Consider the following 23288-nt stretch of genomic DNA (forward strand, 5'->3'; position numbering starts at 1 on the left):
CGCCTCTCGCCTTGCCGACATTGGAGGTGCCCATGGCTCCCTTTATAACATGTATACATTTTGTATAATAAAATGCTTGTTATATGCAAGATATAATAAGAGTTCATGTGTATGGCTTGTTATGTGACAGGTTGTGCAAGTGGGTATGATGCAGATGATAAAACATCAATTTATTGTTTACCACATCCTGACATGTAACTAATAGAGATTGAGATGGCTGCAGTTCATTTCAAAAAACAACATGTTTTGTGTCCCTAAAAGTTCGATTCCAACGGATTAAACAAATATTCCTTCCCTGCTGCCATAATTTCATTTGTAATTTTGTCGTCATACAGTCCAGGAAGATATATATATACACTATCCAGACATCCAGTGTACCTTTATTTACCATCAAAGTTTCAAAGTACTTCCATCATGAATGTTTTCACCTTGGCTTTATAAAATAGCAGATGGCAGTTTATTATCCTGTTAATTTCATGGCAAGCAAATAGCCATACATGCAAAGTTCTCACTGACTACATAAATTCAAATGCCACAGTTTATTTAGTTGGTAAGCTTGTATATTCATGTGGGACACTTGTCAGGTCATTTGCTCTTTTGATTATTTTTCATCTTCAAGAGCGTCATATGAAAAACTGAGGATCATAACAAAACATTACAAAAACACTAACCAGATTTTTTTCAAATTTAAAAACACCGATGACCTACATACACAAGTGAAACATGCAATAGCTTACATTATAATCAAGGCAAAGAAATGTGATTGTCCAGCTGAGAAATGGATATGTCCAGCTGGCGTATAATGGATATGTCCAGCTGGCGTATAATGTGTATGCCCCTTGATTGTTTCCTGTAACCGGGCCCTGTATAACAATGCTTGCATTTATCAACAATGCTGAGAGACTGATCATGCTGTGACGATGCGGAGAAACTTTGCTTTGCTGCATAATGTTTTTTCTCTTGTACAGTATATTTTTTTTATCATGTGTTATGCTTCTTCTTGCTTTTAGAGTTCTCGCCATTTGTATACACCCTTCCTGTAGTGCTGTATGGGCAGGCAGTCGGTCCAGGTAATGCTTGCTGTTCTTACTGTTATCTGTATCGTGATGTCGATGTCATTTTGTCGAATAAACCGAGCAGTTACCTAAACTTGCTATAGAGTCGACTACTGTTATGTTGGAGTCGGATTTCTGTTGAGCATGGTGCGAGTTATGCAATCTGTACGCCAATGCAGCAAGAACGCACCAAAGCGTTTTTATGACTATTTGCTGCTTATTCTTTACCACACCACCAATTGTTTTAGCCATAATATTGAAATACATTTGGGGGGCCACAGATTCTGATCAAGATGATTCCAGTGTGAATGAATGAATGAATGAATGAATGAAACTTACTTTATCCTCGCGTGGCTGCAAAACGACAGTCGCCAGTGTGTACGTTAGCGGAAGAGTTTTAATATTTTTCAACGTGTAAGTGACCATTACAGTTTAAGAATGAATAATACTTACTGTCACATACTCAGCAACACATTTAAATAGATGGTGTAAGTACTTAAGAACCTGCCAAATAGATCCATAAAAAACGTTTATTCTTGAGTGGTTTGTAACTTTGTACATTTTAAGATCTTTTTGAATTTTGTAGTTTTGAAACAAGGTGCAGCAGCAGAGCATGAAATAGCTCCTGGAGATAGACCTTACTGAATCAAAGATCCTTATGATACCTCATGGGTGCGATTGTAAAATCTTACACCAGTGAACATTCGTTACTTAAACACATCTATAAATAACCAACTGTCTACTTTATACACATATTACGCATAAACTAAATAATAAATTAAACATTCATACTGTACTAACTGCTAAAAGTCCAAGCAAACACTATCTAATGTGATACTTCGTCAAATAACTTATCAAAACTGTCTACAAATCGTACAAGCGCTACAAAACCATCCGCCTCCAGTATCGAGAGAAGCGCCGACGGTGTCCAGGTCTGTCATAGAGGGCGCCATGAAGATGCCCATTCTATTCTTTTTTAATTCTGTGGTACAAATGCATATTTCTTTGTAATGACCGAAAATAGATAATAACCATTAATAACTTTTTTATTTTTGAACAAATTGAATATTGTTACACTGTTTTTCGCACAAGCCACTTCTTATAAATTATCTCCAAGTGACTGAATTTCAAATATATATTATTTAATTATTTTATTTCATCAGTGTCTTGTACATTATTAACCCTTGAGGTATAAATTATTGAACTTAAAGCAAACGTTTCAAAGTTTGGCAATGGAAGCCTACAAAACTACAATGCGGGATAAGATGGACATACAAGTTTAAATATATTTACATTAACAGTATTCTGCAACTTGTAGTTACCGATTTTTTGTCAGTTTTAAAACAAAAAGCTAACAAGCCTATTATACTAAATATACTAAATATTGACCATTGTTACAACAATAATGTTTACACGACGGTTTAAGTCGGATTCGAATCCGACTCGTCGATCCGGTATTCTCGTTTTCGGCAAAGAGAAAAAGGCGAGTCGGATTGAAGCCGACCAATCCTCGATTCGCTCAGACTAGTGGTTTACGGGTCGGATTTAGCGATTGAGTTGGATCGAACAAGCGCAAATGTTGGTGTTTAGGACTTGTTATACAGTTAAAATAGTGTTTGTGCACGGAGTATGATAGTAGCAGTGTACGTGTACATCTGGCAACAAACTCCCGTGAATTAACATGACAAATTAACGCCAATGCAAGAACGCGCCATTAAAAATTGTTATGCAAGTCGTCTAGACATAATAAAAATGTTTACCTGAAAAATGCAGATTTCGCTCGTTGAAATAGGTGAAAACCGGATTTTTATAGACTGCAAGCAAAACCTGTGCTACTAAAGAATTCTTCCTATCCACTGCGTATTGCCTAATCTGTAACGATTCCCAAATAGTACCACAAAATTGTGGGGAGCATTCTTCACTAGTACTGCAATTTTGATACTCTAGAGGGCATAGACCACTATAACATAAGCTTATTGACCATCATTATTTACAAGGGTAGTTGCTTGTACTTGTACCAGACAAGTAACACAATAATCAGATACAATTATAGAAGCTTATAGTCAAAATAATTTCCATTATGAAATATATATATTATCTTGGAGCATTAATTGTTTAACACATTTGGCAGCAAAAAGAACAACAAAGGGTATGCATTAAATTCAAAATGGTTAAGTAATCGAAGTGATGAAAGATTAAAGAATGCAAATGCACAAAAGGTTAGTACACATGGGAGGACTTTTAGTGCCTTTGTTAAAACTAAAACTTACATTTATGTTTCAGAAAGCATCGACCCCGAGGAAAAAAGATCTTGTAAAATAGAAAAATGAAGTTTTTATTTTATTAGGATCGATTATGACACAAACACTTGCTGCTCCATTTAATAATGCCAAAGTTTTATTTGCACTTCTTTCAAAAATTGGCATAAAAACAGTGGTTGTGATGTAAAAGCCATTGTGACTTCTTTGTCAGAGTGTATTTGGTTGTCTGTATGAAGTATATGGTATAATACTCAAACTTTTATGTCTGAAACTTCTTATTTGTGCAGGTTAACGTGTTGATTTACTGTTTTGTATATTTTGCTTTAATTTAAACAAATAAAACCATTCATTCACATATGTCATACTTGTTAGTTGTTACAGCATAGAACAAAACTTAGCAGACTTGTGTGGAACTCAGCTCGCAGAAACCCAATGTTTTAGTATGTATGAGAAGATTATCATTGTCTGAATTAATAGCAACAACCCATCTGAAGTGTTTGCAGCACATAAATAACAGAACTTCAGCACATAAATAACGGAATTTTAGTTAAACCAGTTCAGTAGATTTAAATAATCCACAAATGCACTTAAAGTCTGCTTTTTGTTATATTTTAAGCTGTACTGTTAACATATTGCGGTAATGAAGTTTATTTAAACTGGCGACTTCATACGCTTAGGTCCCCGTTTAAGCTTTAATCCGATTGAAATAAGCCATGCAAATATGACGTTTTAGCGGATCGAATTTGAAATGCGTGTGACGTCATCTCGAGTCGGATTAAATTCAAATCCAATCGGCTCATGTTAACAGGGTAAATGTCTTGCATTGTTAAGCTTAGTTAATAGCCCACATAACAGCTTATCACTACAACTTTTTTTTCTATTTTACTAAGTTTAAGCGTATTTGTAACATCTTTATGGAATATATTGCTGTGCTGCAATTTGAACTTTTTGTTACGTCACATGTCTTATTACAACATAAATATTAATTATGACGCTTCATAACGAACAATCGGGAGGAATGTACCCACTGCCCAACGAACCGCGAGATCGAAACATCGTGTATATGAGCGTCACAAATTTACGCTGTGTGCCGGCGTAGGAAATAATGGGAGACTCATTCTGAAACTGTTACTTGAACTGACGTCATCACTGCAGACACATAAGCTTGATTATTCACTTCAAGCAGGCATGGTTAGTTCAAATTGTGTCCTAGAATGAGAGTCTTTTTCCACGGTATTTGATTCGCGACCACATGACATTAATTTTACTAAAGACACCGGAGCGGCTGCCAAATAATAATAACAAAAGCAGTTATCGACTGAGTTTTAACTATGATAGTGTGTTTTCGAATTTGTAAAATTTCACTTGTTTTGCGAATCGGTAAAAAACTCCTCGTGTGTTTTATTATATATTTTTGAATTGTTGTCAATTAATAGAGACAGATAGTAATAATTCGTGGCATCACATAAAATACGCCATGTGTTTTAATTTTGAAAATAAAATAGGGGCTTAAGTGTCCTCTTTCTGCTCTTTCCCTACTGTTACTCTAGTACTCATGTCGGTGTTGAATATTGAAACAATGTGCATCAAATCATGGTGATATTAAATGTATACAAGCGGTATTAAAAAAGCAAAAGTCGCCTCTTCAAGCACCAAACAAATGTCATCTTCCTTATATTTTTATATCTAGGTGAGCGACGAACGACGTTCGCATTCAAAGTCATTCAACGATTTCCGCTCATGAATTCCAAAGGCGGATGATAAACTTATGCACCTGTTGAACAATTATAACGCGCAACAGGTGTGTTTGTGATGTCAACAATATTCGTTCAAAGTTTAATGTGGCGATCGAGGCACAAGACTCTCAAAATCGGTACAAAATGGAAAAACAAAGTTCGCAACTTATCTACAACTGCGTATATTTTGTATTTAAAAGAAAAAATAATTACAGACACCAACGCAGTTAACCGAGCCCACCTAGGTTGATGCGGTGTTCCGTAAAGCGCGGGTCAGCAGTTTTCGCATTAGCCACAAATACATCGTGGGCCATTAAGTGCTCCCCCTGTAATCGGATATCTCAACGATGGCTTAAACGACCAAACGCAACATAAATGCGTTTGCCTTGCAATTTCTATTCATGATTATCGCCATTTTAAGCTGAAACAAGCAATTACATTTTTTTAATACACACATTGTACTTGCATGCATTGGGTTTAATGAATATTACATGCCTTAATATCACAAACTTGTGTTAACATTGTGTTTGCTCTGACATAAGAATATAACAAAAGAAAATTGTCAACAAGACACAACAGTATTTATTCGAACAGACATATCCCAACAAAACTCAAAAATCAAGATGATGTGGATAAAGCTTTCCATAACATCAAGGTGGTTTAGGTCTTAGATTATTCTGTTCGTATTTTGCGCGGTCGACCTTTAGGTTTCGTCGGGGGCTCTTTTCCACCACCCTGCAATACCTGCGAAGAAATGGATATTATACATAGGTACTAATTGTGGAGCATTTTAAAATTTATGGTATTCGTAAACAGTGTATTAGCAGCATTTATGCTATGTTAAAGAGCATATACTGTACCAGTATACTACTTCTATGCATTGATGAGTTAACTGTTAATCTCTAGTTTTATTCTTTGTGGGTGAGGTCCTTGTCAGGAATTTAGGCAAGATTTGGCCCATTTCGCTAGCACCCGTAAAGCCCATTAAGTACTTTATTCGGTTACGATGCAAGCACCTGAACTACTGAGCCATGGCGTCAGACATAATAAAAAATAATCTCTAGTTTAGCAAATACTGGTGATAGTTTGGGCGGAATTCGATGATCAATAACATATCTGCAAGTTTCACCGACCTGTTTCTTCCATTTCATTCGACGGTTTTGATACCAAGTCTTTACTTGCAACTGACTTAGTCCTAAGAGTTCGGCCAACTCAACCCGATCTGGGGTGGAAAGATATTGTTGTCGTTCGAAGCGCTTCTCCAGTCCCATCATCTGAAACAGTATATCAAATCATAACGAGAACGGTTTTATTCTCAATACTGTGGGGTGTATATGTTCATTATTCGGCTCGTATAGGCCTACTCACTTCTATCAAGTATTACCTGTAATTCAGTAAAAACTGTTCGGCTTCTTCTACATTTCTTGCTTTTTACAATTGGTCCTGGAGATGTAACAGAATCGGAGGTTGCAGTTCCCCCAATACGACTCCGAAGGTAAGCGGGGAGTTGGATGAGAGGTTTCTTTTGAAGTTTCTTCTGGTGGAAGTCATGTGATGATCCCTTTGGTGACGATTGTTCGTGATATGCTACATACTCACATGATGATGATAAAGATACGGGTGATGGTGTGTTGGGCGGTTTACTGTCACAATCACTCTGTGCCGATTCATCACCATCCGTTCTTTTTTGTTTAACATCGTGACAGACAGAGTTTGGTCGATTCATTTTTGTCGTCGTATCATCTCGTATCGCTGAATACGACATCGCATTTGTTTCCGGTGCAAACATTAGAAGTGGCAATGCAGGTAGCCGTATAGTTCCCGGTCTAATGTTGTAAACATAGCTGAGATCAACGTAAGGTAGAGTTGACTGGAGCGTTGGTGGATGTATCCAACCTTCATGTTGAGCGTTTAAGTGAAGTGAGGAATAGCTGTTGTCCCGACATCGATTATCAATTCCTAAGTCAGTTCTTTTTGGCGGTTTACAGTCGTTGGACAGAACCAAACGCTGTCCTGTATAATGAGGTACATCGAAATGGTTGGGCGGTATGCATGTTGACTCCTGGTTGGAAAATGGCGGCGTGGCTTCTCGGTGGGAGTGTGTATAGAAACCTGTACTGTGGAACATGTCTTTAAATTCTTCATCGAGTTCTAAACTATATTTTCTGTATGTGTTTTCAACCCTGCAACGTTTTTGATAATCACAATCAGAACAGCGTAAATTGTTTTTTAAATTATTATTGTGTTTGGCCTCGATCTTCCTCTTCGATGAAGACGAATTATCTTCACCTAGAATGTCTCGGATTAAAAAAGATGTTCTCCTTTTTGTCGGTGTTGGAATATCACGTTGAGGAAGAGAACCTGTTAGCGCATTAACAGTGACCAACATTCTTATCTCACTTCAGAGATACTTTTCGGTAAAAACCTAGATATATGAAGAAATTTAAATTTTGCCGTTTTTATATCATTAGTTTTAGCTTTTGCTAAATCATGAGGAAACCTGCAAACCTATGACGTTAAAATAGCTTATCTTCCAGTAGCCAATCCCTTTTTTGCAATCCTAAAAAATAAATCCGCTGATCTACCTTATGTGCCCCCTTACACACAGACCCCCGGTACCAACTGACATATTATAGTTTGCAACGCGAAGAAGCCGTCGCCTTCTTCGGCGTGACGTCACGCACCAGGTTTTTTGTTGACTACAGAATGAAATAAGATTTTCCAACGATCCTATTTCCAACAGTTTAAAACACATTAACGCAATATATGGTGGTATTAACATAAAACAGTAATTTCAACAGAACAAGCGTTTTACCAAATATAACTTTTCTTAGGTGTATACGTATTGATAAGCGACCATTTTTACGCGCAAAACAGGAACATTTTTGGTGGGGAATTATGTTTTTACACATCACAAGCGTATACCCACTCAAGCCGCACAATCAGCACTATACCGTGATAATTGATCTTTCTTTTTCAAGCCAGTCATTTCGGTGAAGCTAACTCAAGAATAAGCTACATATTGGGTAAAGTTGCTTACATAGAAACGACAGAAGGAATATAAGAAATGTTTCAAAACAAATCATGAATGAATTATGGCCGTTAAGTGACGACTTCCTATATTGTACGTGCCCAGGATAAAAGAAACGTCGTTTCCTTCGGTGTGGGTGGTTTCGTAAACCTCACTTCAATCATCATAGAATATATACGACGAAAGCATTTTTCCAACCAACCGTACAATGATATCATATCGTATACTGTGTAATAATTTTTCTGCATGTGCCCTGTTTTCTACATAACTGGATTTTTTAGGTACGACAATTGACATATATGCAAGATTTTAACAATCTAGTATTCTAGTATATTATATATATGCTAACCAATATTATGTGATTTATATTCTTTGCAATACAAACAAAAAACTAACACCTCAGTCAACTTATGTTGTCGGTAATGTTTTCAAACTAACAATATTTAAGCGTTAACCGGTTAAAAAAAGTAAAGATTATAAAACGTTAATGAGCTAAGCACGAGCTGTGCTTATAGATATGGGTAATTGGCGGTTGATGGCCGCGAAACGTTTTTGAGTGATACTGCTGTGGTCTATATTAAGATGCCGATTCAAGGGGCGCGCAAAAGACGTAACTTGGTATTATACAACTCACCCTGATAACGCTGAGCGAACTCAGGCGGAATAGGGGCGACACTGGGCTTGGGGTGTTTGGTTAAATTTTCAAAGCGTGAAATGTTGGCAATTCGAAATAGTGGGACCACATGCGACGATAAGCGACCTGACTGACGCCGTTTATCTTAAGCACAACTTTACAGGAAACACTTCATTTGCTAAAGGCTTTTAAATATTCCAGCAACAACTCTTTCTTATACAGTTATTTTTTTCAACGCGATCGATTGCACAATAATTATGAGCACACAGAAAACCTAAACAAAATAATGCTTTTCAATAAAGTGTTTTTTATTGTAAAGTTTAACAAGAAAAAATATTTATTGTATCTGGCGTAATGTGATGTAATGATTCAATGGGTCGTTATGTAGATCGTTCCGTTACGCCTCATTACCTTTATGCTGGGGAGTATTTGGTGCCATATATATCGGTGGCAACAACTCAAAAGTCACTCCAGTTAAGTACAATCTTCCCATAACGAATTCAAGCCGTCATGTCCACTCAAAAACTCCACACCTCTGACCCTAAGAGAAACAAAAGGCGAAAAATTATCTTCCTGCATTCCCCAAACCCCGGTGCACCTCGTTGTCAAACCACCCACGGTGTACCGTGGGGTGTAACTGATGCCACAAATCCGGTGTAGAACGTCTGAATTTTATTATGAAAAGTTCTGCAAACAAATAGAGTCTCTCTAAAATTCATGAAGTAACATTGACTTTTCTAAAAGGAAAGCTGATCGGCAAAAGTTAATTACACTTCTAATATAGAAGAATACTTTTTCTCTTTTAAATCTTTAGTAATCTGCGTGATTTTGCGTTATTGTGAGATCAATCATGTTGTAAAATAGTTTAGTTTCGTTGATTAGAAGTAAAGAAGAAAGTTAATAGTGTCAAGGTTGTTATGCCACATGTTTCCCTTTTCCACTCGAAAATTATGTAACGAAACACTTTAAAAGCTTTCGCAGTGTACGACCACCCTGACTTTGCTGACATATTTGGTGTTTTAGCATGATTATAACCTATACAATAAACTGAAGTCAGTATAATTATCTCATAGTTTAAACGCCGTGGTTAAAATTCATTAGTCAATTGTATCATTTATATCCTCGCATCCTTTATTAAATAAACGATATGTGTGAGAATGTAAGAATATTCCGCAAATATGATAGTCGTTATTATTTTTTAAAAAACTATCGGGCTTACGGTGAACGATGGCCAGTGGAGATGCAAATATATTTAATACTTTTATCGAAGTATGTTAGTTTACATAAAATAGGTTGTGTGCAAACTCAGGCCCAAATCTCAGGAAACCGGGCTCCTCGTCGTTAGACCTCACTCATATACGATATTGAATAAATGTTTAAAATACTTAAGAATGATCACTTTTCTTGTTTAGATTAAAAGATTTATAGTTGAACTAAATGCTCTGTTTAGAAACTTGCACAAACTTCCCATTTGGGTTTCGTGTCCATCAGGTCAACGCTCGATGAGATTTATCACTTCCAACAGCGCAACCACACGGATAAATAACATATTGCTATCTACACACTAGGAGGCGCACCGGAGCCTGAATGTAAAAAATAGTTTATTTATCCTCTTATTTAATTTTTTTGTTTGTATGTGGCTTGGAGTTAAAGGGACATTTCATCGAAAAATTAAAACGTGTGTATTAATAGATATGCTCAATTGTGAACTAAAGCTACCATCAAAGTTTGAAAATAAAAAACAGCTTTTGAAAAAAATGAGTTTTAAAACCGCAAATTCGACCGCTGGAGTAAAAAAAATTGGCCGCAGAGGGATTTCCTATAAAAATAATTTTACTCAACTTTGATCGATTCTAGTTTCTAAAATATCGAAAAAAGTTTAAATTTTATTTCTGATTTGGTCAGTTTTTCGTGTTTAACATTAGGTTTGAAAATATAAAGTCTATATGTTTAACAATTTTTTATATATTCTTTAGAAGAAGCATTTGTTACGCAAAATCAAAAATAAAATTTGAACTTCCTTTGGTGTTTTAGAATCTACAAACGATCAAAGTTAAGGGAATTTTTTTTCCTAGCATTCTCGAAACAGCCGAGGTCGCATTTGAGCATCTTTACCCATACACAAATTTTTATTTCTTTTTGGTATATGTCCCTTTAAGTCCTTGTTATGCCCCTTTAAGTCTTGCCCAGGAACACACATGGTATCAGCGACGAGCCTTTAACAATTAGGTATCCTTCAAGTTATAGAGGCAGATGCGCTATAAGCATTGAGCCACCGGCGCCAGAGCCTATTGCAGTAACTGAACTTCGATGCTTAATTTCGCAAATTTAGAATATTATTCAACATATTTAGTAGGGTTGGGGGGGATGAAACACTTAATCAAACGAAACTTATTTTAATTGTTTGTTTTTTACGTATACCCCGATTTAATAATAATCCGATAAGTAATGTTACAGAATTGTTCGACAATATTATAACGACTTTATAAAGCGCGCCTAAAAGCCGATTACCGTTGTTAAATATAAAAAAAACACCTTAAATGGAAGCAGTATTTTTAAACGGGTAAACAATGCAAACTGGGAAAGTACCATGATGGTGCTAATTTTAAATGCGCGCTAAAACAAAGTAAAGCCGATGAAATGTTGTAGTTTGGGAGTGTGAACGTTTAAACTAGTTTCATAGATTTATAACAAAAAACTTAAATATTTCGTACAGTTTGCTAATTTTGTCTCATCAAACTGGTTTTAATTATGTGAAAAAACTGAGATTTAAAGATGAGAAAATCGGCAGGAGTCAATATAACTTTAATTTGGGATAAAAAAAACAACAACAAAATTTCGTGTTATAGTTATAGTTATGTACGAATGATAAATTTCGTCTCTTCGGTCACGATAACGAAGAACAAGAGAGTTGGTAAAAAGCGAAAAGACGGGTAGTAAGGGTAAAACAACAGTTGTTAAAACACGCTTATTGATAAAAAAGAAAGTAATAAAGTTTTAGATAAAAGGCGTGACCGTTACACCCTACAGACAATACAATTGGAAAATTAAATAAATAGCATTTAATTAAACATATTAAAGTTCTATAATTGGAATAAAAGTGTGCGTATGGACACTACCCGTTTAATGGGGGGAGTCGGCCTTAAACAAGATTGATCCAAAGATTGGAGCATGATGGAAAATCAAAATCCCCAAAAAGAAATTCCACCAGATTTTACATTAAACAGTTACGAGTGCACACTTATATAGAATTTAGAAACAAGTGCATTACATTAATATACATCACAGTATAAATAAACATTGGAATAAGAACTTAGTAAATATGGGGGGAGATGGAACACTTTGTCAGACGAGACGTTTTTTTAATTTTCCCTTTACATACCCCATTTAATGATAATCAGGAAAATAATGTTACAGAAATATTCGACCGTATTGTCACGACTTTATAAAAACGCGCGTCAAAAGCTAATTACTGTTTTTAAATATTAAAAAAATGTGTAAAACAGAAACAGTATTGGACAGATAAAAATGAGAAATAGTAAGGTGTTAATTTTGAATGCTCACTAAATCACATAGTAAAGCCGATTATTTTTTAGTTTGCGAGTGTGGACGATTAAACTAGTTTCATAGCTTCATAAATCAACCTTGAATATTACAGTTTGATTTTATCTCATAAAACTAGTTTTGGTTCTGTAAAAAAAACTAAAATATAAACATGAGAAAAATATAGGCAGCGGTCAATATGACTTTATTTTGGGATTAAAACAACAAGAAAAATATTGGTTTAACGTACTTATATATATAAAGTTTACATGGCACAGAAACTAGCACAGCCGGTTAAATTTGGTAGCTTAACTACAAGTTGCGGAATACTGCTAATGTAAATATATATCAGCACACCAATTATAAAATTTGACTTTAGTTGTCCTTTAAGTTTTCCATCTTCCTTCCTCTGTACTGTAAATTAAATATTCCTGAACAGTGTAAATATATAATTAATAGCCTTGCCAATGTGGAAGTTAGCTCTCTTAACGAGAACGTTGCTTTTATTGGTTGTCAAATATGTATTACAGGTCGATCGCTTACAGCCTTACAACAAGATGATTAGGTTAATACAAACTTGTCATCATGGGCGAGGAGAGATTCGAGGGAGAAAAGGGACAAATAATGACGTAATTGCTTCTCTCGTTTTGGGTCTATATTTTTTTAGATTTGTTGAGAAGAAGCTGGTTTGTAAATAGCTCTAGCATTAAAGCTATTTTGTGAAGCGAAAAACAAGATATTTGTTTTAAGTAAATGAGAACCTGCCATGATCATAAATTGCTGTGTTTTGTTGCAGAATTAGTATTATTGTAGTATTTTCCCGCAGAGATAATGTTTTTTGGAAGTGTGATACGCTCAGTGTTATCCATTTAGGTTTAACAGTTAAACTTATGTTGTTTCTAAATTGAAAAAGCGCTGAGAAAGCACCATGTACTCACATAAAGCAGAACATTGGAATGCTTCGTCTTCTACAAACTATGAAGCATTAGATACGATGCAATCTCACATTGATCTTGATATACCGAGCTACTACCCCCCTGAATATAACGATCAATGGCAAACTACTAATGGCAACCACCCATCAGTGCGTCAGCGGTCTTACGGCGCTGCTTACCAAGTACCCAACAATACATTTACGCAAATTTACCCCGCAAAACCAAGATATATTGCAAACCAAATGAACCAAAATTTACCATTGTACATGGTCTCAGTAAACGGTATTCAATCCACAAAGAACGCGCACGTACATGACGATAGTTTCACTGCTACAAGCAAATCCCACACAGATCTTGAGGCTGCGATTAAACATTGTAAACAGATCGAAGCGGATAAAGCTGGACAATATGAAACCTTTCCTGTTGAGAATCCATTATTTACCCACCAATATCCTCATGTTACCAAAGACAACGGGGTGTCGTCTCCAGAAGAAATGTTTATAATAAAAAACAAGCCGATAATTTATCAACTGAGGGAACAAGTACAATCACTCAAACAAGAAATGGTAAGCATAATGTATCATGTAAACATGGGGTGCATCATGTTATATCGGGACTGTGTGAGCTTCTATATAAGCGCAAAACATCGAAACGTCTTTTTATTGTAGGACAAAACAACATTTTATTGGAAAGAAACTAACTACACTTTTCAATTAAATACCAAAATTCGTGACAAGCAAGAATCAAACAAATACATTACACTTTTGCACTTTTTATTTTAATGACTCAATGTGTTGCCGTATGTCGTATACCATCATTCGTTTTTTAACGAGAAAATAATAAAAAAAGAACAACAGTATAATTGATCGTAAACACAAGTTTACCGCTTGTAACAATAATTACCGAAGTATGTAAGTGTTTAATTGTGGTTAATTTTAAAGATAATAAACGCGAAATTGTTCGATTCCAAGTCAAGGGAACTGTAACCAGAGACTTTTATTTAAAAGTTTCCGATGCTGTTCTTTAAACGATCGTGATTATTCGTTTTAAACCAAGATGTCATGCTGAGGCCGCTGTCACATGACCAACCAAGCGTGTCGTCATCAGTGGCTTGAAAACTTAGGTTTGCTTTGGGTCACTGACTTTCTACGTGTTTAGGGTTATCTAGTTCATTTCCGCTGCACAACAATCCAATAATTCTTGGAAGTAGCCGGACTAAGTTAGAATTAAATATATTCTGTATGTGATGTTCAGCTGTATGTCTAATAACTATAGATAATATTTTCGTTCGAATATCGGAATGCTGTTTGTCTCATTGGCACTTCATAATCAAAATCAAACAAACTGTATATGCTTCAATTTTAATGTTGGTTTTCCTATTACCTAAATTGGATATAACGTCACGTTGTTCAATATGATCAAAATTACCAATATCATCCTTGTTTCTTAAACTACGTCACACCACGTGATTAACGGCTGCAAGTATCATAAATTATTAAAACTTCGTTTTATCGCAAGATCGAAGCCCAGGGGGCATTTCAATTATCCTCAAGTGAGGTTGTAAGCAGATTTACACCGTACGCGTTAATCAGTTTTTCTCATTCTCATTACTAGGAAAAATCCACTCGATAAACTCGGAATAACAACGAATGTGTTTTACCGATTTTATGTCAATAATAATGAGCAGCAAAACAAGGGCATTTAAACAAACGTACTAAAAAGTAAGTTGACTGTGTCTCTACGCGTATTGTGAAGCAATAGTTTAATGTGTTGCCAACAAACAATGGAATGGGTCGCTGAAAATAAAGCAACACACGAATCTATTTATTCAACAATGGCGAGTGAAACTCGATATTTTAATTGCATATGACGTCATTACAATCTTCACTTATAATATTTCTATGGGCTTAGTATCGAGTAGAAACTTTAGTTAACTTTTGGTTAAGCCGGTTTGCCCTTCCACATTGCAAATTTTTTAATCCCAGTAACAAAGGTTTTACTATTTTTTGTTCGCAACAAACAAAGTATTGTTTATGTAATAGGTGTTAAATAGCGCAATAAACAACAGATTTTTATTTGTGCAATAACCAGCAACAGTTTACCGTTTACACACCAAGAAAACATAACACTCGCACCTGATATTGGTGTGTAATAAAATAAAGAATCCAAACAACCAATATTTTCCTATTTACAATCACACTTTGCAAACTTGGACATGGTATGCCGGGGTGTCTAAGACAAAATAGTTTTCTTTATGACGTACTGTCGTAAGTTTTTTAATTTCGTTTTTTTTTACAAAGATCGTGTTTTTACCGCGGTTTCCTGTCCGTCTTCCTCTACAGGGTGTGTTACAGAATGCTTTGTTTAATCAGGAAGATTGTTGTGACAAGATATCTAACCGTATGTTTGACAGAAACGGCAGAAAACTTTACTTGCGTACATAGAACGTTACATGCAATAGGTTTAAAACCTTGTGAGACTTATGGCCAATGTAACTTTAGGGCGAACTGCGAGGCAAAACGTTCAACTTCAAGAAAGAAATATCTCAAATGTTTCAACAACTGCTTCAGCTCAACCAGTTGATCAACAGACGAAGTTACATTCAACGTGATGACGTCATGTACAGGGAAACCATGGTAACCAAGTAAGTAGATCATATATAAATAAAACTTTTAAATTTATGTATTATGTGATAATATATCAACCGAGGTGTATTGCAAAACGCTTTGTTATTTTGTTTTATATTACCTCATTCCATAAAGTGGTCGTGACGTAATAATTACCTCATATTCAATGAAAAAAAATTGCATTGTTTCATAAACATTCATGATTTACATGAAGTACGATTTTAGGAGATCTCACGAAGTAATTGATAAAAAAACTTTTTATTACAACACAAGTTTCTTTAATTGATTGTTTGTAATAGTTATTGCGTCACAGACAAACACTGAACACAGCATGTGCGACGAAATTGAAAGATAATGACACCGACTGTGAAAAACAAAACATTCAATTTGTTAATAGTTTAAACGATAATCAATGTGGGGATGAAAAGATGAAAGAAGAGGGAGCGTCCAGGTTGGAAAGTTTGGTTGAGGATGAAATTCCGTTAAATGTTGGCTCGAGTAAAGTGACATGTAAAGAAGAAGTTGAAAGAGGGGGTGTATTTACTTCTTCCGCCGGTACCAAATATATGTGTAATGGGACAGGCCGCACAGTGGCACTCTTAGCTGATCGAAAGAAGAAAATAACGATATTGAATCGGAACGACAACCTTCGCATCCTACCAATCCTTAGCGAGTCTAACGCGGCGCTCCACACAAGCGAATGCAGCATCGATTCAGGTTACCAAGATTCTTCCATGACGTCACCGCGAGATCGACGCGAACAAACATCATTAGTTGTCACGCCAGCTTCACCATTATGCGAATCATTGATCGAAGAAAATGAAACTGTTACCTATATTTCACAGCGTATTGATGATTCAACAACCAATACCGAAACTTTGTCACGCGATGATTGTTTTGCGATGGAAGACAGAGGAAAAAGTTCAAAAACAGAAGTAGTGTTTGAAGCGAACTCTTCGTTACAGCCAAGCGGACAAACTTACCTCAACACGACGTGTATAAACTTACGACCGGTCACGGTTGATTCTAAACCGAAACCACGTGCTCCGAGAAAAATAGTCAAGTCAAACGATATTGAGGTCCGACCTGTCCCTAAACATCGAACTGTATTTGTTAAAATTGACGAACATCCTGTTTCGACATATGACGTCACAACTACTAGAAAGAAACAAGTGACAGAATATTCACAAAGTGTTTTTTGTAACGATGGCGGATTGGATACACAAAACAATTCTCCCCAATGCCAAAAAGCAGATGAGACATTAGACACTTCAGTTTCGTCTAGCGAAGGAATGAGTACAAATTCGCCATGTGTACAAAGGAGAGTTAAACTTGGGGTCAGCGCAATATCGAAACCCTGTGGAAATCTCGCTCTACAAGAACGAATTTCTATCAAAGAAGGGAAGTCTCGTAAAGCTGCTCAGGCAAAACAAGAGCTTCGACAAAAATTTGCTGCAGTGTTCGAGAAATCGAATATCGAAAGCGGTGCCATGGAGCCAAAGGTAGCGGAGAATGAAGCATCTATTGTAAGAAGACGGTCCATGAGGATGATGACAGAATTTCAAATCTTTGATTTCAATGAAATTGTTTCAAACCCTGATTCGGAAAAAAAAATTAGTAACGACGTCATTTCTCAGTTGCATTACTCTAACGTATCACTCGACACATCTATCGGTGATTTATCAGCAAATAAAACTGATCAACTGCAGCAGAATGCCAACCATGCACGTGTACATTCTCCAACTTTACGGAGTATGACGCCACTTCAGCAAACCCTCTGCTCTCTTACGCCACCTCCTGTCACTTTACCATCGACAGAGGCAAAATGTCCTTCAGTGAGTGGATCTCTAGCAAGTTTGATGTGTGAGGTTCACCCCATACCACAGCCTTCACCACAACGGGCACAATCAGTGTTTAACGCTCTTGTACTTCGTCCCAAACCTGCATTTCCTGGTGTATCTTGTGATGCAGCCACAAATAACTCACCCATACCTTCTTTGGGTGGTCAGCTTATAACACCAAGTGGAAGATCTGCATTCACACCAGTGGCCCCCAGTCCCCACATGCTCACCCAACCTGCCCCTCTTAAAAACATTGAAATATCAACCGGACCCACTAACCAACCACTAATTGATGACACAAAACGACGAGTTTCCCTTCCCACAAGCATTGTTTCCAACAAACGGAACGAACTTCCACACACACGAAGTCGCGATGACTTGGTTCACTCATCACCAACCGAGCACAACGTTTTCTTTCATCGCGGTTACTCTCTCAGAGTGCCGAAGAAAGGAGTGGTACAAACCCCTACCCGTCTAGGGAAACCACCCATTACATCAGAACCGACTGGAAACGTGGCGGACATGCCCCAACAAACATCTGAGACAATTAAGTCACCGTCCGTCGCCAAACACAATTCAATCAAAGTCGTTAGACAAGAAATAGAAGCAAGACAGTCGACAGTAGCACAGAAAAAATCGATACGGAAAAAGAAAAGTGTAAGTAAACCTATGAAAATTACAGTAAGACTGGTAATTTTAGTAGGTTTACCAGTATAACTACAAGTTAAGGAATACTATTACTATAAAAAATGTCCCGTCTTTCCACTTTGTAGTTGTGTAGGTTTGCATTGCCAATCTTTTGGGTTTGATTTTAATTTAATAATTTATATCTCATTATTCGAATATGATATTCTAATATAATAACAAGATAATGTATAAAAAATATATTCGGAATTTAGTCACAGGAACTTGGGGGTAATTTATAAGAAGTGGCTTGCGCGAATTATAGAATAGCAATACCCAAATAAGATACACTTTTTCGAATTATTATCAAGTTTCTGTTGTTACAAATTCATATTGATGTTCAAACAATTCCCATTGTTTATTCAATAACACACTGTAGTAGCATGTTAAAAACTACGTAGGCCTGCGATATTGTTTCGTGTTAATTATGTGTTTTTATATTAATAAATTCACTTATTAATCAAAATTTCTAAGGATTTTAAACTTTGCCGTCTTAGGGGGCTGTACACAGGATCCGGCTTGCGAAATGCATGCGTGTTCGTATGCGAAGTCGTATGCAAACCCGCGTCCCATAAAAAAAAAACCGACAAAGTAACATACATGGTATAACTCGTAAGCTGACACGAGGTGTATGAACACCTGTGCTATAACGACTGTCGTTTTGCGGCCACGCGAGGATAAAGTAAATTACAGAACAGTAGGCCTACACTTTTTTTAAACTGTTTATTTATAAAATAATGATAGTTCTAATTCGTGGTATCACCCAAAACCCGTAATATGTTTTGTGTTTGGAAATATATATGTGCTTAAGGTTCCCTTCCCCCTAACCGTACTATTTAAATATATTCACAGGTAACTAATACACCTATGAGTACAAAACCAAAAGCAGTTGAAAGAAGCCAACCAATCCAACAGTCTATACATCAATCAAAACAGTAAGAATTGTTTTCTATTTTCAATATTAAAACATAGACGAACTTTTTCTTTGTCCAGACTGACATCTAAAAAAGCACCACAGCATCACGTGACACGTGCCAAAGAAGACAAACATGTTTATGAAACTGTAAAGAAACACCCGGTCAGTAGATCTTCCCTGGTCATTGAAATAGAATTGCTTTTGTTTTAACTCGTCTACAAAAATTATAAAAAATGTTAAAATATCTGGTCTTGAAAAAAGTTTTTTATGTCCCGGTCGAAACATCGGTATGAGGGATAGTTTAGCCAGATGAGATGTTATAACTTTTTAAATAAAATTGCTGCAATGTTGAATCCAAAAGCCATATATTTGCCTTCAACGATAACAACGTCAAGTTTTCAAATGCGGTTGTCGTACGTGTTCCTGTGTTTTGTGAATTTATTAACAATCGAAAATTATTTTAATAGTTGATCTGACTAGAACAACTTTATTATTTGTTACAAATGAGTTAAACTGAATTTTATGATAGGAACCAGCTGCTGAGAAACGAGAATTGCAACGCCAGCAAGTAGACGCTAATTCTAGGTTTATGCGACCACAAGACAGGGCTGCCAAGTCTGGAGGCAAAAAATCAACTGTTGCTTTATTAAGAGCGAGCATTATGGGCAGAAAAGCAAATATAACAAATGAGAAAAAATGCCAAGAATCATCAGAGGCGATTTCCTCGAATGCTACGAAACAGAAAAGTTTTGTGACCGAAGTAAAATCGAATGCCTCGAATTCATTTAAAAAATCAAGGGAAGAAACGAACAAACGTGCTGGTATGATGAAAAAAAGTTCCAGGCAGTTTGCCGGCAAGCAACAAGTAACAGGAAAAGTGACAACGAGAGTGAACCAGTGTGAAAGTAAGAGAATGGATGCTGATAGTGAGGTAATGGACAAATTCTTAGACGCCGCTGTCGCGTCACATATAGTGAGGTCACCATTGCAAAAACTCCGATCCTCGTTTCGAACTCCGAGAAACAAAAACAAACTTATGCAGATGTCAAGGGTCAAAGACGACATGGAAATATCAAAGTATGGCCCGCTTGGTGTCGTTAATGGTAAATTAGTAAATCGACAAGAACAGTTTACATATGTTTGATCGAAAGCTGTTTTTTTGGAAAGCGACTAACAATCATAAAACGATAATGGTTTAGAAATATTAATATTTTGTTACAGCACGTCCAATTAAAGCGCACATTTGTTAGGACTGTTTTGTGTGAAATGCTCATGACATTCAATGTTTGTATCTAACAATCTTGGTGCATTTTGGGTCTAAATTAAAATAAAACAACTTGAAACATTATATTTAAGTTTCCGCTATCAGTTAGATGCGTTTATACGCGGTATAAATTTATTTCACTTCCTGAATATTTCCCCGACCATGCATGTACATATCTTTGTTCTAGCAAAACCTAACATATCAGACAAAATCTTTTTTAGGAGACAAAGTAAAAATATTTCATATTTGTATTATTAAACTAGGATACTGGACTAATAATTTAAACTCATAAACTACATTTTTTTGCAGTTTTAATGTGGTTTAGCGGGCTTTTAAAAAAGCATCTTATTAATATGTTTTTATTATCTTTAATGAATTGTTCTTGTTTAACCCGATTTCATAACCTGGTAACAATATTCGTCTTTGTCGCGCACTTTGTTGGACCGCAAGAATACTGTAGAACATTGCTGTATTTTTTTTTGTTTTGTGATCGCATTCGTTCATTATTAAAGGGATACACGTAAAATAAGATTTAAAAAAGTATTCCTGATTTCCCGTGTCCCAACTTACCTTATTAGGGCCTATAGGCTATAATATACGCCATGATCGCGAAAAGATATCCAATTCCTTTAACTTTAGACGATTGGTTTCTAACAATATTTTTGTGGGTTTTCCTATATACTCCATCGCAGTGCTTCCCAAAGGTTTTCCACTCAATTTTCCTCCATCGTTTTTCAATGTAAACAAACAATAAACGTCAATATCTCCAAGAAGACGTTTTTTTTTAAAATCTTCTTTCACGGGTAACCATTTGATGATAGACAAAAACAGTTACAGCATTTAAAAAAAATTTTACGGGCCAACAAAGTGCACGGTAAAGGCGGTTACTGTTGTAAAGTTTTAAAACTCGGTGCTGAACAAATACAACATTTATTTTAAAATAGCTGAAAAAAACACAAGAATAAAATGCTTATTTTAAACGCTTGCAAATCATATAAAAACTGCTTTTAGTTTGCGAGTTTAAATCACCACCAATCCAGTATCGTAATGAATAAAATATCATGAAATATTTGCACAGTTTGATTTTATCTTACAAAATTAAGTTTAGTTTTGTGATAAAAACTGAAGTATTTAGTCTGCATAGGAAAATAGGTAGGGGTTAATATGCTTTAAATTTAGGATAAAATCAGTAAAAAGAACCGTTTTAAAATTGTGTAGATTAAGTTTACGTGGCAAAAAAATGAACATGCTGCTAATTTCAAGTTGCAGAATGCTCTTCATAAAAAAAATGTTTCGTCCTGTCTCCCCCACTTTGTAGTTCTGTAGGTTTGTCGACACAGGTTTTGTTTTTAACTCAATAATTTATGTTCCAGGGGTTATTTAAATAATATACTTATAATAACTATAATAAATGATATGCTTATACAATAAGAAAAAATGTATAAAACACATATTCGAAATTCAGTCACCGGCACCTAAAAATAATTTATGACAGGTGCGAGAACCATATAATAGCAACACTCAATTTGTGGCAAAAATATAAGTTTATCAATTTTCTTTTGTCACAGCAAGTTTATATACATTTTAGGAAACACTATTTATTAATTAATGTACTGGACCAAAACAAAATGTTTAAACCTAATTTTTAATAAATTCACTTATTAATCAAAATTAACAAAGATTTTAAACTGTCCCGTCTTACCCCGCCTGTTTGCGAATCGTTAAAATTACATATGTTGTGTAAATCGTATATATAAGTGTGGGGAAAGATGGGACGCCTTTTTATTCTATTTTCTCGTCCCATTTAATTGTAAACAAAGAACATTCAAAGAATTATAAAATTATATCCTCACAACTTCCATACACCGCTGGTAATTGATAAAAAACTATCAAGATGTTTGGATATTACTGGCGAAAGGTGTCCTATCTTCCCCCACCCTACTATATTTTGAGTTCAGAAATATCAAGCAATATGTGCTTTTAAGAGTCACGTCTTCGCCACTCTACTATATATCAGTTTAACCTAAACAAAAGTAAAAGTTTGTATATGAATAGAGATGCCCAAATGTGACCTAAAAGTACCATCCAAGTTTTCCAAAACAAAACAGCCTTTAAATAATACGTGTGTAAAAACGCGCTGGAGTAAAAAAAATTGGCTGTTTCGACAATGCAGAGAATTTCCTATAAGAAAAAAAATGAATTTTGACCGTTTCTAGTTTCGAAACTACTGAAGAAAATCAAATTTCTCCTATGAAATTTCTTCAGTATTTTAGAACCTAGGAACGATCAAAGTTGACTAAAAATTTTTCTTATGGGAAATCTCATGCATTTTGCCACGATCAATTTTTTACTGCAGCACCTAAATTTGCGGTTTTAAAACACATTTTTTCAAAAGCTGTTTCGTATTTTTAAACTTTGATGGTACATTTAGATCACATTTGAGCATATCTATCAATACACAACTTTGATTTTTCGTTGGTATGCCCCTCTAAGGATACGTTAATAAATTTATATTGCGAGTATACTTTAATGTGAACCAAACAACTACAATTCTGCATTTAATTTCATGCTGTCATCAACTGTCACGTATTGATAGTAACGCAATTAAACGTGTTGCGACTGTTGTGACATCATAGGAAATCGAGCTTGAGTGTTACACGTGCACACTTTTTCCTTTATATTAAAGTAGCTATCTAATAGTGATACAGGCGAGGTAACATTCGCTAAAATATTAAGCGCCCCGGGCAAAGTTGTGGTTTTC

The 23288-nt window shown here is 35.6% G+C and overlaps 2 protein-coding genes and 1 long non-coding RNA gene across 3 annotated transcripts; 2 read left to right on the forward strand and 1 right to left on the reverse strand.

Annotated features, from left to right (window-relative positions):
• Window positions 1-2615: 2615 nt before the first annotated feature.
• LOC113474227 lies at window positions 2616-3873 on the forward strand. The gene is made up of 2 exons (XR_003395884.1): window positions 2616-3274; window positions 3339-3873. It is a non-coding gene; the product is annotated as an uncharacterized LOC113474227 (long non-coding RNA).
• Window positions 3874-5505: 1632 nt separating this feature from the next.
• LOC778551 lies at window positions 5506-7689 on the reverse strand. The gene is made up of 3 exons (XM_002120752.4): window positions 6437-7689; window positions 6186-6326; window positions 5506-5796 (listed from the first exon to the last, which is right to left on the reverse strand). Exons 1-3 carry the CDS (start codon window positions 7439-7441, stop codon window positions 5725-5727), a joined length of 1218 nt encoding a protein of 405 aa, XP_002120788.1. The 5' UTR covers window positions 7442-7689; the 3' UTR covers window positions 5506-5724.
• A 5286-nt stretch (window positions 7690-12975) lies between these two features.
• Window positions 12976-20611, forward strand: LOC100187023. Its single transcript, XM_002120687.4, has 6 exons — window positions 12976-13761; window positions 15697-15839; window positions 16136-18320; window positions 19200-19282; window positions 19341-19425; window positions 19793-20611. The coding sequence occupies exons 1-6, from the start codon at window positions 13189-13191 to the stop codon at window positions 20405-20407; spliced, it is 3684 nt and encodes a 1227-aa protein (XP_002120723.3). The 5' UTR covers window positions 12976-13188; the 3' UTR covers window positions 20408-20611.
• The last annotated feature ends 2677 nt before the right edge of the window (window positions 20612-23288 follow it).

Source organism: Ciona intestinalis, chromosome 5 (assembly GCF_000224145.3).
Source record: "Ciona intestinalis chromosome 5, KH, whole genome shotgun sequence".
NCBI lineage: Eukaryota > Metazoa > Chordata > Ascidiacea > Phlebobranchia > Cionidae > Ciona > Ciona intestinalis.

Coding starts and splice junctions, on each gene's coding strand:
- LOC778551 (XM_002120752.4), bottom strand. CDS start 7,441: ATGTTGGTCACTGTTAATGCGCTAACAGGTTCTCTTCCTCAACGTGAT. Junction 6,327..6,436: donor CAGTTTTTACTGAATTACAG/GTAATACTTGAT, acceptor ATACTGTTTCAG/ATGATGGGACTGGAGAAGCG. Junction 5,797..6,185: donor GAATGAAATGGAAGAAACAG/GTCGGTGAAACT, acceptor ATTTCTTCGCAG/GTATTGCAGGGTGGTGGAAA.
- LOC100187023 (XM_002120687.4), top strand. CDS start 13,189: ATGTACTCACATAAAGCAGAACATTGGAATGCTTCGTCTTCTACAAAC. Junction 15,840..16,135: donor AGGGAAACCATGGTAACCAA/GTAAGTAGATCA, acceptor ATTGCGTCACAG/ACAAACACTGAACACAGCAT. Junction 19,426..19,792: donor AAACTGTAAAGAAACACCCG/GTCAGTAGATCT, acceptor ATTTTATGATAG/GAACCAGCTGCTGAGAAACG.